Raw genomic sequence first — 14,701 nt, 5'->3', positions numbered from 1 at the left:
AAACCCCCCCCTCCAAACCCCCCCCTTCAAACCCCCCCCCTTCAAACCCCCTCAAAAACAAAAAAAAATTAGAAAAAGAGACAAATGTCCTCGGTGAGACTCGAACTCACGACCTTTGGATGGCCCCGAATGTTTTGGATTTCATTCGTGTCATATTCATTTCGATAAGAAGAAGATATGAGACCAACGCTCTAACCAACTGAGCCACGAAGACTTTGCTTTGTTTGTTGGTTGGTTTTTGGGTGCGGGGTTTTTTAAGTGGGTGATTTGGTGGGGGGTTAATTGTGGGGTATGAAAAAGGGGGAGGATGGGATGGGATGGGATGGGGTAAAGTAAGTGTGTGCAGGTTTGGATGTATAGATGGTGATTTAGTTGTGCGAGGAAAGTTTTTCTCATTATTGTTTCATCTCTTATTACTCTTTCATCTTTCATGACTTTTCCATCTCTCATTACTCTTTCATCTCTCATATCTCTTCCATCTCATGTCTTTTCCATCTCTCATCTCTTATCCATCTTTAACATCGCTTTCATCTCTCATATCCCTCTATATCTTCCTCATCTCTCCCATCTCCCTGATCCCACTTCCACCTCTATCTCATCTTATCTCATCTCATCACGTCCACCCACCCTCCCTTCTCTCCTCCCAGCGTCCCTCCTCCTTCCTCCAAGCACTTGCGACTACGAGTTCTGTTTGCCGACACTCGCTACCACGTGGAGGTCGAACTTCTTGAGAGAGTGCCGACGCCGCGTACTAAGGGAACATGTTGTGTTCCTGTTCGACGACGCCGACCCGCTGGCTAGCAGACGGATGATGATGATGATGATGGTGGTGGTGGTGGTGGGTGGGGTCTGAAACGCTGTGAGAAGATCGTTGCCCGCCGGGGGTCGTCGTTCGCTGGTTTGTTTCTGGGGTGTACTTTTTTTGTGGTTTTGGTTTTCTGATTTTGGTATTTCGACGTAGTGCTTAGATCGTTGCCTGCGAGAGGTCGTCGTTCGCCGTCTTCTTTTCTTGTGGTTTTTCGTTTTCTGAGCTTCTTTTTTTTTGGTGTTTCGACGTAGTGCTAAGATCGTTGCCTGCAAGAGGTCGTCGTTTGCCGTCTGTTTTTTTGAGGTTTTCCGGTTTATGAGATTTTTTGGTGTTTTGACGTGATGCTAAGATCGGTGCCCGCAAGGGGTCGTCGTTCGCCGTCTGCTTTTTTGGTGTTTCGACGTAGTGCTAAGAGCGTTGCCCGCGAAGGGTCGTCGTTCGCCGTCTGTTGTTTTTTTGTGGTTTTTCGTTTTATGACATTTTTTTGGGGATTTTTTGGTTTGATGAAGAAAGGAGATTCGTGAATCGTGACGTTGGGTTGCTAAGTCGTTGCCCGCATGGGGTCGCTGTCGCCGTCGTTTGAGATGAGGTCGAGGGCAGAGCCGGGTGTCCGGGTACTGATGACCTTTTTTGGTGTTTTTGGTGTTTTTTTTTGTGATGTTTTTGTGATGTTTTTGTGATGTTTTTTGTGATGTTTTTTGTGATGTTTTTGTGATGTTTTTGTGATGTTTTTGTGGTGTTTTTGTGGTGTTTTTGTGGTGTTTTTGGTTTTATGGTTTTTTTGGTGCCAAATGCCATTCAGTCGCTGATCCACGCAATAAACAATCCAGAGTATGTTCTGGTTCGCTGATGGAGGAGAGGTGATAGCCGCTCCGGTGCATGTCTCTGCAACAATACAGAAAAATCGCTAAAATCGCTGATTCGAGGTCTCAAAAACGTCCTCGATAAGGGGAGTTGAGGGTGTAGCTCGGCAGACGGAACTGGTGTGTTTCGTACTGCGTTTCTGGCCACGCTCCAGGCATCTTCGGGGTGATGTTCCGATGATGAGCTGGTCGAGGAGGGGTGATGTCATATGTCACTTCCTCGTCGGCGGGCCAGGAGCCAGGAATCTGCGGGACGAAGTTCTGATACGATGGCTGGCGGACTTTCGGTGGCTGGACAAATCTGACGCTGAGTGTGCGAACAGGTTTGATAGCTTGTGGCCGAATACATTTGATATGGTGTGGGCGAACAGTCTTGACATGCTGTTGCTTGAGTTCTGCAAAGATGCGTCGAGTCTCGGGTCTGACCGGGATAAAGTCCGGAAAGACTGGAAAAGTGACGGGTTGCTGAACAAACTCGGTGGGTCGAACACACTCCACGGCGTGATGGTTGAGATCTGCTGAATAGCTTCTCTCAAAGGGTTCAGGGTGCGAGACGAGAACGTCGCTCGGGGACACCTGATGGAGGATTTGCTTCTCGTTGTATTGAGGAAGCAAGTCGGCATCATTCTTCTGGCCGCAAAAGCGTCTGATGAGGGCGCGAAAGCGTCGGATGAGGAATGGGATGCACATGGTGGATGTGAAGGAAAGTCTTCTAGAGAGCTTCCTTGAAAAGAGAAGTGATGTGTGGAGACAGAAGTGTTCGAATGAGTATGATTTTGTTGGGTGTGAACTACCAAGTTGAAATTTGCCAGTTCACGATCAATGTTTGAGATTGATGTAGAGGGAAGAAAAAAAGCTGAAAGGTGGGAGAGCAGCTGCTCTCTTATACCCTTCACAAGCATACCTTGGGAGGTGGGCACAGGATTGCAAGAAATAAGAGAGTCATATGGGCTTTTGGGTCCCAGAAATGGAGTATCATTCTGTCAAGACTCAGAGCAAATTAGAGTTTTAACCAGAGATAATGAAAGCGAGCGATAACCTTGAGAGACAACATCTTCCAGAAGCCATGGTACGAGTAGGTAGGTTGAACTCTAAAATTTTCTGAGAAGAACAGGTGACGTGACGATGCCTTGCAACAATCCGCAATTGGAAGGAACTGAGAAGGAGATGGATATTCATTGTATGCATATTCAGATGTTGCCGCAGGAGAACTTCCGAAACCCATTTGTACAATACATGCCAACCCCCTATTTTGAATAGCCGACTGCTCAACTCTAAATGCTGGCATTTTAAGGGGCACATGAACAATGCGGACTTTTTGGAGAGATTCATGGATTGTGAAATCAGGTTGCAAATAAGGTTTGAAAGAGTGACGACCTGCAAAGTTGCAATACCCTGACGACCAGACACGAGGCTTCTCATAGATCATCACCGACTAAAGCCTTCGGTCAAGACTTCTCGACATCATCCGATATTTGGTCATGGGAGTCGCATTTAAAGTTTTCAATAACGGACCCTGAAGCCCAAATACCCGGACGGGGACCACGAGGTTCATCACCATCAGCCGAAACTTTCGGTCGACCCTCATTTCCGTCCAGCTATTGGAGTCATATTTAGACTTTCGCCATGAAGCCCAAAAGCCTGGACGAGAAATAGAAAGCGCCAGCGATACCTTGAACTCCAAACGAAGGTTTGCGAGCTTAGTGGATCCGCCTTGGAATTCACTGACAGTCATCGCATCGCGTATTGAAGAACTTTCATCAAACAGCTTCTCGCATTTTCCAACCCTCAAATTCTTTGGAAAACATCACTTGATGTCTCACCACCTACCATCTTTCACCATCCCTCAGCCTCCAGATCCCCAAATCCCCAAATCACGGACAAGCATACAATCCCATCCCCATTATACACAAAAAACCCCCTCGCAACAAAACCACGCGCTCCTCATGACCAGCATCCCAAAAACCCATCTCAGGTCATGCAAAAAAAAATAAACTTTTCTCAATCCATAGTTCAACACACAAAGTATAAATTCATTTACCTACCTACCTTATTCAAGCCACCCATGTATCTCATCTATCTCACAAGGTCGACAATGACAAATGGCGCATGTGGATAACTCGCGTGCCATGAAAAAAGGGCAGAATACTTCGAAAAATGAAACGAGGAGAGAAGAGAGAAGCACGCACGAGATTGCGAAATAGGGGGAGCGCTTACGTAATAATATACTAGATGGTTGTAACCCCTTTTGGTGTATGAAAAAGTCATGTGATGCCATCACCCGACGGTAAGATAAAATAAAGGGCTTTTTTGCTCTTGTGGATGGATGTTGATTAAGGAGGGAGGAGTGGAGGGAGGAGTGGAGAATGTTGGTTCAAATTTGTTTGGGCTGGACGGGAAGGAGGATGTTGCGTTTTAGGTACGGGGGATATCAATCAATCAATCAGCTGATAGGTACCTAGTTGGGATGGTGGCATGGATGTCACATGTGAATGATGATGGATTTTTCACATGATCGAGTTTGGAACGACAACAGAGGTTTGAGAAGAGCATCATGGAGATTCGTAGTAAGAAAAAAGAAAAGCAAAAATATTGTAGGTCCAAATCACAACATATCACAAGAATCAACCGCGGAGATTCCAAATCAAGGGAATCAAAAGTGGAGTTCCTATTCCTGAAAGCTACCTATGCTCTACCCATCTATCCACCATTTATTTTATCCCTACACGAACGAGATCCAAGCTCGTGTTTTTTTTCGCCCCGACTCAGGAACCGTGCCAAAAGAAAAAGAAAGGAGAAGAAAAATTCCGGTCTTGGGGTTTTCCAGGAAAAAAGGAACGCCGGTGGCTAAATGTGTGCTATGAATATACAGACTTGTGTTGCATGATCGATGAAGGGGAAGGAATAGGAAAATCATCATTAAAAGAAAGTGGAAGAAAAGAAAGGTCATTACTTGATCATCCCGGCGTTCTAAGCATGCCTCCCTCCTCCGCGCTATCCGTCCAACAATAAAAACCCGTTAAGAAGTGACGCCTGCGCCGACCGAGGCTAATTGAGCCTGTTGGGAGGACCATGAACTCTCATACGGGGATTCGGCTTCGCATTGGGAGCTTGGCGGGCCATCATCAGGGCCTCGAAGGCATCGATGCGTGATTTGAGAGCTGCGTTTTCTTTTGACAACGTTTTGTTCCGCTTCTCGAGGTGCGCGATGTATTCTGTGGCTTTACTGAGGACAGTTGCCTATAGGTGTACCATAATTAGTTCTCAGCCTCAAACCAAACGTAGATTATTTGTGTAGTGCTTGGGAAGAAGAAACTGACCTTGTTCAACTTATGTGCAGGCGTCAAACCCTGGAGATCCTCACGTATGATGTCCTCGCCCCGCGAGTTCTTCTTCGTCATCGCCCTCAGGCTCGGCACTGAGTCCCGCAGTGCGGCGATCTTATCGCTCAGGTTCGTGCGGTAGCGCTTCTCAATCATGTTGTGCGCGGTTTTCTTCACCGGTGGGTGCCGTCCGTTGCCTGAATGCTCCGGCGAGCCATACTCCTCATCGTCGTCGTCGTCGGCGAAGCTCTTCCGCTTCCGTTGGTTGGCATGCGGTTCGTCCGAGGATGACGCGGAAGGCGACCGCGGGTATGTAGATGGCATAGCCATGTCTCTCAGCCTGTTTTCTTGGGACTGGATGATTGTCTCGTTTCTGTTGTATGAATTCATACGTCTGCCTCCGGGACTTGGCCGTGACCAGGACAGAGGCGTCGAATATAAGCACTCTTCTGGGAAGTCGATGGGAGGCGAAATGAGAGAGGTAGGAGTTTGGAAGAGTGGCTGGTCCGTAAGAGGGTCTTCCCCAAACACGGCTGATGAATCCTCGAGGTTTGCTGGATTGATACAATTATCGCCGCCTTGCATGTCCATATTCCGCATGTTTGGGGTCACCAGTTTGCTTTTCGTCTCGGGGAAGAAGTCCCAGGTTGGAGATAGGCGCGTATCGATGCGGTTGTCCCAGCCTATCCAATCTTCTCCAAAAGTTTCCGGGTTGAAAATTTGATAAGAATTGCTGCTCTCTGGGGGCTTCGGATGGTGTTGGAGTGTGAGGAGCATATGAGAACGAGGTGGGAGAGCTTGGCAATACGATGATAGTATCGCAGGGATCGAGATCGCCTGGGCGGGGGAGCTTGCGAGAGCTTCTGAACTAATTCCGCCCCAGACACGTGGAGAAGTGGAGAAGATAGACTAGAAGAGGTTAGGAACCAGCTAATAGAACGTGGTCTGGACTCTAAAATGAGCAATTATCAAACCTCTTACGCCTCTGATGGCCAAGGAGAAGACGGCAGAGAGGCCCTGGGTTTCTGATGTCGTCTTGTGAAAGCTTGCTGGCTTACCTTGTGGTCTTTGCGTTGCCAACGAGAAGTAATAAACAGCTGACTCCTGGCACACAGCGCTGGACAGGAGAATAATCAGAGGTTTCTATCAAGTCAATCGCGGAGATAATCGCAATGATGTAACACTGGAGGCTTGAAGAATAATGTCTCTTTAAAGTTGCGGCTGGAAGGTTGCTCGGTATAGGTCAATTGAGTTGTCAAGATTAGTTATGCGACTCGCGAAACTGAGGCACGACGGCCTTTTTGATATCTAGATATCTCTTACCGCCTCACCACCACAAGTCCCAACGCATACTCGGGACCGACAAACGGGAAGCAGGTTCTGGAGGCACATGCACTGGAATCCCGATTCTTTCCCCAGTATCGTACGAGTATCATGACCACGAGGAGGCGACTTGAACACAGCTGTGGGGATGCGAGGCCTAGAATGGGAAACCCCTCGGCCGCACGCGAAGTCCAAGAAGCAAGAGAGCAAGAGACAGCGGGGACCTCCGAAGAGGCCCTTCGTTGGTTGAGGTAAGGCAAGGAGCTCTCAACTCATACTTTTCCCTATATTGGACCTTCGAGCCAGATGCCAGATGCCAGATGGGCCGATGCCAACTTCGTCGGGACAGTATTCGGCCGCCAAATTCGAGCGCGGACAGGCCGGAATTGAATTGATGCGCCTGAGGGAGAGGGGCCTCTGTGGCGACGACAGCAACGACAGGTTGCCCATTGGACGGAATTGCCAGGAGAATTCGGAGAAAGGGGTTGTGTGCAGGAATGGCTCTTGTCTGAAGGCGATGTGGGCTGATTCTTAGCAAGAGGGGACAGGGTTGTCCAAAGCCATGCAAGGGTCCGGATGTCCTGTCATGACGGCTTCCATTGTGATTACGGACAGACTACGTAACAGGGTTGATTCGACCAGCTCGACCACCTCCGACCTGCGAAAAGGGACGGCGGGGGAATGGACAGCCAATGCTGGGTTGAGAATTGGAGCCGGTTGGCGGTAGAAATTGAATATAATTCCTGCAGCAGAAATGACAGCTTTAGACGGGCATTCAAGACATGTCGTTGAAAAGACAAGGGACCGTGTCGTCATTCGCACCGGCCCAACCGTCAACTACCGAGGCTAGCCCCAATCTATCGAGACCCCCCTGGGATTGATATTTTACCGCTCTGCCGCTGCCCTGCGCTGTCATGTAGCCTTACAAGGATGCTAAACACACCCTGGATATTCATCAGATGGGTTCTGTCTGGACCCTTCGATTTACCATTTACCAGGCACCGAAGGTTATCTCCGTAACCCGTGACTCCGGTGGACTTTCTAAAAAGAAGCTTGATATTAATAACACGGACAAGGCACTAAGATGACGGATATTCAAATACTAAGGACAGCCAAGACATATAGCATAACGAGATAACAATATATCATTGTCAACTCCATTTGGTTGATGAGTGATCAATACCGCCGCTCCGCGCTTGTACTATGGAGGGTAATTCATACATATTTATATCAGGCCCTCCCACCCCGTCTTCGCGGCCCACGATATTCATGTGTACGTCTCATTCCTTCGTCGACACCGGTACCCGATACCGATGCTACATTCTCCACAGGACATGACACAGCGCTAAAGCCTTCAAAGCCCCTCTCTCACTCCCAATTTCCGTTGTGAAAGACCCTGAGTTTCAACTCGACTGAGGCAGGATCCAAAATGCTCTCTCCCATCTTCTCAAGCCCAAACTGTCTCACCTGGTCGTAACAAGAAACCCGGGTACCTGATGGGCCCCGCCAGCGTCAAATGAAAATACACCTCCTCTAATTCCGGATTTTCGGATACTCTCTTCCCCGTTCTCTTCCCTATCCATGGTTTGGGATTCATTTGACCCGAGGGGTGGGTGCTGTACTCCTGCCAACCCCCCAAACATTTGGCGTGTAGTAGTCGCACCTACCAATCTCTAACTCCGAACCCCCTCGGCGACCCCATCGATGATCAATCCATTGAGGGCTTGAATCCTGACTGCTCCAGCATCGTGTTAACCTCCAGCAACGGCCTCCCTTGGAAAGGAAACGGCCAGAATAATGGGTTTTCATCATCCACCTTCACAGGTCCTATCCCACTAACCACATCCTGAAATCGGGCATTCGGACACCAGTAGTTCGAGCTCGTGGTACTCGGCCGACAAATCGCCTCCAGGTCCTCTTCCTCATCGTTACCATCGTGCTTGAGTGGAATGTTGATGTGCCAGTGCTGGTTAAGAAAGGCAATAATCCGGCGCGAGCGCTCCGCGAAGCCGTGACACGGAGTCATGGTCTTGAGTATCGACATTCCTTGCTGCAGACGCTCTGCGGTAGCTCGACCGTTGCCAAAGGTCACAAGATGCGTGATGGTAGAGGTGAGGACAAAGTAGGGGACGAAGGAGGGCGTTCGGCGAAGGGTGTACAGCTGATCGTAGGAATTCAGCAGCGTGGAGATGGCCTCGGCGGCCTGCTGGCATACGTCACGTGGAGATATCCTCGATCCAACGATGTCTAACTTGATGAACGGGCGGAAGAGAAGTAGGATTGCATAGTGATAATACATACTGCAGTTTGTTAGTATCTTCCTTGGAACGGTTCCGAAGATTTGGTACGTACTGGACGAAGAGGACAGCGGGGGTGAAGTTATGCCCTAGTCTCAGAGCCTCTGGGATCGAATCGTACCATCGGAGGTATTGTGTGTATACACGGAGCAGCGATTTACTCGTGACGTGGTTTCCAGGTGTATATAATGCATAAAGGGATTGGTGAACAATCTCTGAAAGGTCACAAAATGTCTTGTAAACGCCCCAAACGTTCGACGGTTGGGTACAATTGCGCTCCAGTGGTGCACCTAGATTCAGATTAGTATTTCTTGCCCATAAGATTTGAACAGGTCATCACCATCATCTGTGTATGGAATCCACGGTGAAGCCTCAACTTCTGGCGAGGTCATTGGTCTTGCGACGGATTTCATGCCATGTGAATAGTGTGGTAACCTTCCGATACTGAGGGACCAACATCTGATATATAAATTAGCAGCCAGGCAGGGTTGTTTATATAATCCACTTACTGATCAAGTGAAAATGCACCCCAGAATGTTGCAGATCGTACTGAAGAGTTAGTTGGGTCATCACCCTGCATCTCTAAGTGGAGTCCCATCTCGACGGCAAGCCGTATAGACTGACCAGAGTAGTAAAGACTTTTGCTACAGTGACCTCGACTGGCTTCCCGAATAGACATCAGACCGAGGGCTTGGATCGTCGTCAAGCGATGATGGTCCTTCTCCTGATCAAGAAGTCTCTCTGCTTCGGCGAAAAAGTGGTCTCCTGCAGTACTACTGTCATTTGGATCTTTCCGAGCAGCAACTTGTGAAGAGAACCTACAGCCCGCTGCAAGCATAGCATTTACCAGTAACGATGAACAGTACCTCGGAGTGGCTGTGCGGAAGTCCTCCAAGAAATGTTCCTTGTTCAGAGTGGCAAAGGTTGGATATTCCCAGCAAAAATATAAAGCCATCAGATGTTCTACGAGGGCCATATCAGTGGTCACCGCCGTCCAAGTTTCAGTATAATCCGGGTCTTGTGGATTGCCAAGTCCATCGCCTAGAATGGTCCCTCTGCCCTTGCTCCTCATAGCCCGTGTCATGGCGTCTGGATGAGACTGACTACCAGACTGTTGATGATGCCATGTTGCAACCAGCGGAAAACCAGGTTGCTGGGGAGATACTTGCGAGACATCGGGGCTCCATTTCATCATATCATTTGATTGAGGTGCATCCACTTGTATTGACATGCTATCTTCGCCTCCCGTTTCGGGCCATAAGCCAGACCTCTGCCGGGTCTGCTGTGAAGCATCGCCGTAAGCGTTACCGAGCCCGGTGGTAGGGTAAGGCGGGCTTACAATGCTACGAGCTAACTGTAAAGCGTTTCCAATCGCCTGTTGGTCGCTATTTTGGGAATATGTCGTTACAAGACTACCTGGAGTTAGATCCCTCGACTTCCCCTTATCCAGATTCTCCAATATTGCCTCGAGAGTTTCACCGCTGCGAAGCTGATCGAGAACCTGCTCTGACTTGTCGGATGACATCAGAGCAGCGAGGACGCGTTCGTTAAGGAATTGTTGCGCCTTGAGCTGCTCGATCTCCATCCGCATATTCTCTTTCGATTGTCGGATGGGGATCTCGTAGACGCATTTAACCCCAATCTGCGATGCACATCTGGCGCATGGAGCTTGGCCATCGCACTTCACCGGGGGTTAGATAGTCCTTGAGAAGTGGGTATTGATGGAAGACATACTTTTGCTCTTTTCTTACGGCATTCAGTGCATGCGTTGGGCGTCACCACTCCAAGACCTCGACGTCTCTTCGAGGCAGCGTAATCCTCCATCCCGTATCTTTGGTCTTTGGGTTGGAGGGGACAGCCGTTCGATGACCATGATAGGGTCCAAACCGAGCTGGCCGAGCGTATCTAGCAGAAAAAAAAAGTTGACTACTTGGTTTTCTAGAAAAGAGGAACAGAAATTGATGTAGATGTTTATATATAAATATAAATATCAGAAAGGAAGGAGGTCAGGTGATAGTGTAATATTTGTGAACTTAGGACACGGCGGCCTCTTCTCATCTTCCTCAGAGCCAGGGTTCAAAAATGACGTCGCGGGGATATCATATCTTGATATGTGTACTCCGCATGGTGGATGGAAACTCGAGGAAACCAAAGGAGGGGAAAGATGATCAATACTGCACTGGGACGGTGAAATTGCGAATCTGCACGGGTTGTGCCAATAGACGACAAGGATAGGGCAGGGCTGCGACTGCTGAGGTATCTCCGCTCTGCCAATAAAAAGCAGGAAGTGTACGCCGCTTCAGAGGCGCTTGCCTTGCCATACGGAGTAGCATCTTTCTAATATCACCCCTCGACGACCTCAATCCCGGACTCCCGGTGGCGATACGATTTTACTCCGTAGAGCAGTGCCTTTGCAAAACTGTGCCAGGGATTCGCCATCGTTGAGCAGAGCAGTAGTAACGCGGCATCTAGTCCTAGCTAGTCAATATGTTCTCCAGGTGTGTGAGAGTCTATCCGATGGTAGAGTGTGCGATGATAAACGTGGTGACGATGGAATAACCTTGGAAGACAATATCCGGATGCTCGCCCTATTTCTTACCTTACCTAAGGCGCATGTGATCTTTCACGTGATGCGAATCGCTTGGACCTCACCTCACCTCTGATGGCTGACCATCAAGTCTCACCCAACGCCTCGCACGTTCTCACCGGCATAACCCCTCTGCTCACCGATCTCGAAATGGCCCCGAACGTCCTTCCGGTATCCGAAGTGAGGCGTCAGGTTGAGGTATACTGCCTCACAAATCATCCACTTTTCCTGCACGCCTTTCGGTCTTCCAAGTCACAACCAGCAGCGTTTTGACATATCATACATATTATTTTAAACTTTTTACGTCTTAATCTCCTATTCCTAATCTAGCGAATGAAATGTTGTCCCATTGTAAGACAATTGAATATCCTAACCTGTTTCTATTCTCCATCTCTTTCAATATCTTAACATTTCGATTTGAACCTGAGATTTAAGGTTAGACAATTATCCAAAACCAAACGGAAGTTGTCACTCTTCTACGTTCTTCTAATTCATTCTTTTGGACCTGTAAATAAGTAGCATCTAATCACGGGTCCTTTGATAGGATATATATATTCCATATTTGGGAAATCGAGTCATGGAGAATAATGAGGTAGGAGAATCTCTTATCAGATTGATCAATTTGCCCCGAGAGTGCTAGAAGAGCTCCAATAGAGCTGATGGAAGAAGCTCCAGCCAGGCCATTAGCAGGCACTACCTATCGACCTTCTGTGGAGAGCTTAACAGGATCAGGTGATAATCAGGGTGCCGACGTCTTATCTAGAACAGCGAGGATTTCCGAGTTAGATGTTCCCATTCGAGGCTCTACCTTCTTTCACTATAACCCATCTTTCCTCAACTCCACGCTCTCCTCGTTCTTCAGACATGAGAACCCTGGTCCCTTAGTAATTAGACTGATACCTCGTTCCGTTAGTCACTTGTTAATTCTCGTTGTCACTTACTGATTTTCGTTGTCATTATTTCCTTTTGCTGTCATTCTTCCTCAACTCTCACTTTTATTTCCAGCTTTCACCAATCTTGATCGTCTAATTGGCAGGCAGGGAGAGGAGTTTGTTGACCTTGTCTATATCCTTTGCGACGACGCAACGATAATCATCACGCTAGAGAAGGATTTTCCGGAAAGCAGAATCGCGGTCTTGAGGATCTAGTAAAAACGTAGCCACAGTTTCTACGTTTTGGTTTCGCTTTTCAAAAGGCGAAGGTGTAATGGCACTTCTGCTGCTCAAGAAACACAAAGTGTGAAAGGCGTTTGGTGTGCGCTGAAGTGAGGTGAAGTGGAGTGAAGTGACGGAGAGATGTTCGTAGGCGATGATGGAGCTATATTAATCCGACCCGTTCGACTTGCGTTATTCATCATCAGGGTCCCGAGTAAGCCGCGGGATTGGCGACCCAGAGGCTATGCATGGACTGAGAAATGGGAAATTCCAGTTCTACCGTTGAAGTCCACTAATAGACATGATAAGATATTGCACTGTCAATCTAGACACGAAGAGCCTTCGCCTACGGGGCCCGATTTGGCCAACCCCCTTGATCACGTGAAACATATCGTTCAACGGTTGGACGACCACCAACCATCGATGCAACATTCCTTGCACAACCCCCCGACACACCGCAGGGAGATGAGCCGTATCACTGGTACCACTGGTATTCAGCCTCGAGATGCCTCCCCAGCGCCATCTACCGGCATCTCCGCCACCTCGGGTGCGCCAACGCAGCCTTCGCGCCTGCGCGCCCTGTAGGAAACGCAAGATCAAATGCGATGGTGCAGATCCGTGTGCAGCATGCTCCGGGTACGGCTATGAATGCGTATATACCGACCTGCCAGGGCGGCGGACGCGCGCAGCTACAGACATGGCATCGCCCGTGACGACGCACCCAGCGCGCGACGACGACGGCGTGGTGAGCGCCCCCGCGGCGACGACGACGACGTGGGCACCGGCCGAGAAAGTCGACGTGCCCTACATGGCGACCGAGAGCATTATGCCGGAGTCTCGAGGCCACCCGCCGTCCGTCAAGACACGCTTCACGAGCGCGTACAGCGCTGTAGCTTGGCCGAAGCGGCTCGGGATCAACCTGGGCATGGCCAACCCGCCGCGGCTACAGGCCTTCGGCTGGAACACAGGTACCCGACCCGAGGTGACGCCCGTGCCGACGAGCTCGATCTGTAACATCCTCTCGCTGGAGGAGGCCAAGCACTTCGCCGACGTCTACTTCAAGGAGGTGCATCCCTACTTTGGAATCTTGGACCCGGAAATGTTCAGGGAACGTTGCGATGACTTCTGGGCCTCGGCCAGGCAGGGCACGGATTTCGAGGCCTGCGTCTGTGGTGTGGTGGCTCTGGGCTGTTATTTCTCAGTCTCGCCGCCAGCTCCTCCTTCTCCGGTGGAGGCCCAGGTCGTGGAGCAGGGGAGGATCCTGCTGGATCTGAGCTTTGCTCATCCACCGGTCATGATCTCGGTGAAGCACGTGGTGGCATGGATTCTACGAGCTCTATACCTACGGCTGACGACGAGACCACACGTCTCCTGGATTGCATCGTGCAACGCCGTCCACATTGCTGAGGCGATTGGGCTTCATCGGGAGATCAGTGAGTTTCAGCTGAAGTCCGACATGCCGCGCCAGATCACCCAGATGGAAGTTGATCATCGACGAAGGACTTTCTGGGTGGCGACGGCCCTCAACCAGTTTTTTGCGTCGGAGTACGGCCGCACAAAGGTCCAGATCGATCTCATCGGATGCCAGCCCCTGAGTGCGACCGCTCAATCTGGCGACATGACTGCCCAGACGGTAGCCATACTGCAATCTGCACCTGGGCAAGCTCTGCTCGGGAGACCAGTAGAGCTATTGGGATCACTGGCAAAGGCCATGGCGCTACCCGCGAAGTCACCATTCCTTGCGCTCGTCAGAGCAGATGTATGTTTCTGTATCTATCGGATGATGTCTTCTACAAACTCGCGTTTCCCTTCGGAGCAAATCCCATCGTTTTTGAATATAATACGGGTCGCCTTGGACGGAGTGGTGTTTCTCAGCAGCTTGAAGCAATCCTGGTGGAATGTTGTCAGCACCCCACTACAGTGTGTTGGGGTACTCTTGTCGCTAGGAACAACAGAGAGCTTGAGCATGATTCCTTCAGCTCTGGAGACATTGAAAAACATCACGGCAATCTATGATTCGCATCTCTCAAGAGAGGCTCTGAGCACAGGGTATGCGCTGGTACAAGCAGCCCGGGAGCAGAGGAGCAAACAGCTGGAAAGCCTGGATCGGGGCCTTGACGTTGTCGGCGAGGTGTCACAGAGCGCAAGCAGCATCATCACCACTCCGGGCGATGAGTTCCAGTGGCCAATGGATAATGATCTAGGATTCTCAGATTTTCTTGACCTGAGCAGCTACTATAACCTTACGGATCGAGCCCTTGCCGGTCCAGCTCCTTAGCCGCGACATGTCGGGTGCAAATCAGAGCATGGTAGAGGAGCCCAACATGGGTTCTCCAACGTGTTATA

The 14,701-nt window shown here is 49.7% G+C and overlaps 5 protein-coding genes across 5 annotated transcripts; 2 read left to right on the top strand and 3 right to left on the bottom strand.

The window, feature by feature from the left end:
* The first annotated feature begins 340 nt into the window (after positions 1–340).
* M430DRAFT_253593 (hypothetical protein) lies at positions 341–790 on the top strand. Its single transcript, XM_024865233.1, has one exon. It carries the CDS (start codon positions 483–485, stop codon positions 729–731), a length of 249 nt encoding a protein of 82 aa, XP_024719452.1. The 5' UTR covers positions 341–482; the 3' UTR covers positions 732–790.
* A 947-nt stretch (positions 791–1,737) lies between these two features.
* On the bottom strand, positions 1,738–2,361 carry M430DRAFT_28896 (hypothetical protein; the record flags this gene model as incomplete). Its single annotated transcript, XM_024865828.1, has 1 exon — positions 1,738–2,361. The coding sequence occupies one exon, from the start codon at positions 2,359–2,361 to the stop codon at positions 1,738–1,740; it is 624 nt and encodes a 207-aa protein (XP_024719451.1).
* A 2,358-nt stretch (positions 2,362–4,719) lies between these two features.
* M430DRAFT_28895 (hypothetical protein) lies at positions 4,720–5,771 on the bottom strand (the record flags this gene model as incomplete). Its single annotated transcript, XM_024865827.1, has 2 exons — positions 4,720–4,911; positions 4,992–5,771. 2 exons carry the CDS (start codon positions 5,769–5,771, stop codon positions 4,720–4,722), a joined length of 972 nt encoding a protein of 323 aa, XP_024719450.1.
* A 2,254-nt stretch (positions 5,772–8,025) lies between these two features.
* M430DRAFT_104039 (hypothetical protein) lies at positions 8,026–10,438 on the bottom strand (the record flags this gene model as incomplete). The annotated part of the gene is made up of 5 exons (XM_024860897.1): positions 8,026–8,617; positions 8,670–8,904; positions 8,955–9,073; positions 9,124–10,295; positions 10,349–10,438. The coding sequence occupies 5 exons, from the start codon at positions 10,436–10,438 to the stop codon at positions 8,026–8,028; spliced, it is 2,208 nt and encodes a 735-aa protein (XP_024719449.1).
* A 2,422-nt stretch (positions 10,439–12,860) lies between these two features.
* On the top strand, positions 12,861–14,633 carry M430DRAFT_20169 (hypothetical protein; the record flags this gene model as incomplete). The annotated part of the gene is made up of 1 exon (XM_024864240.1): positions 12,861–14,633. One exon carries the CDS (start codon positions 12,861–12,863, stop codon positions 14,631–14,633), a length of 1,773 nt encoding a protein of 590 aa, XP_024719448.1.
* Positions 14,634–14,701: the final 68 nt, after the last annotated feature.

The sequence above is a fragment of the Amorphotheca resinae genome (genome assembly GCF_003019875.1).
Source record: "Amorphotheca resinae ATCC 22711 unplaced genomic scaffold M430scaffold_8, whole genome shotgun sequence".
In the NCBI taxonomy this organism is placed as follows: domain Eukaryota; kingdom Fungi; phylum Ascomycota; class Leotiomycetes; order Helotiales; family Amorphothecaceae; genus Amorphotheca; species Amorphotheca resinae.
Note: the sequence above shows the minus strand (reverse complement) of the source record. Positions and strands in the feature narration are given on the sequence as shown.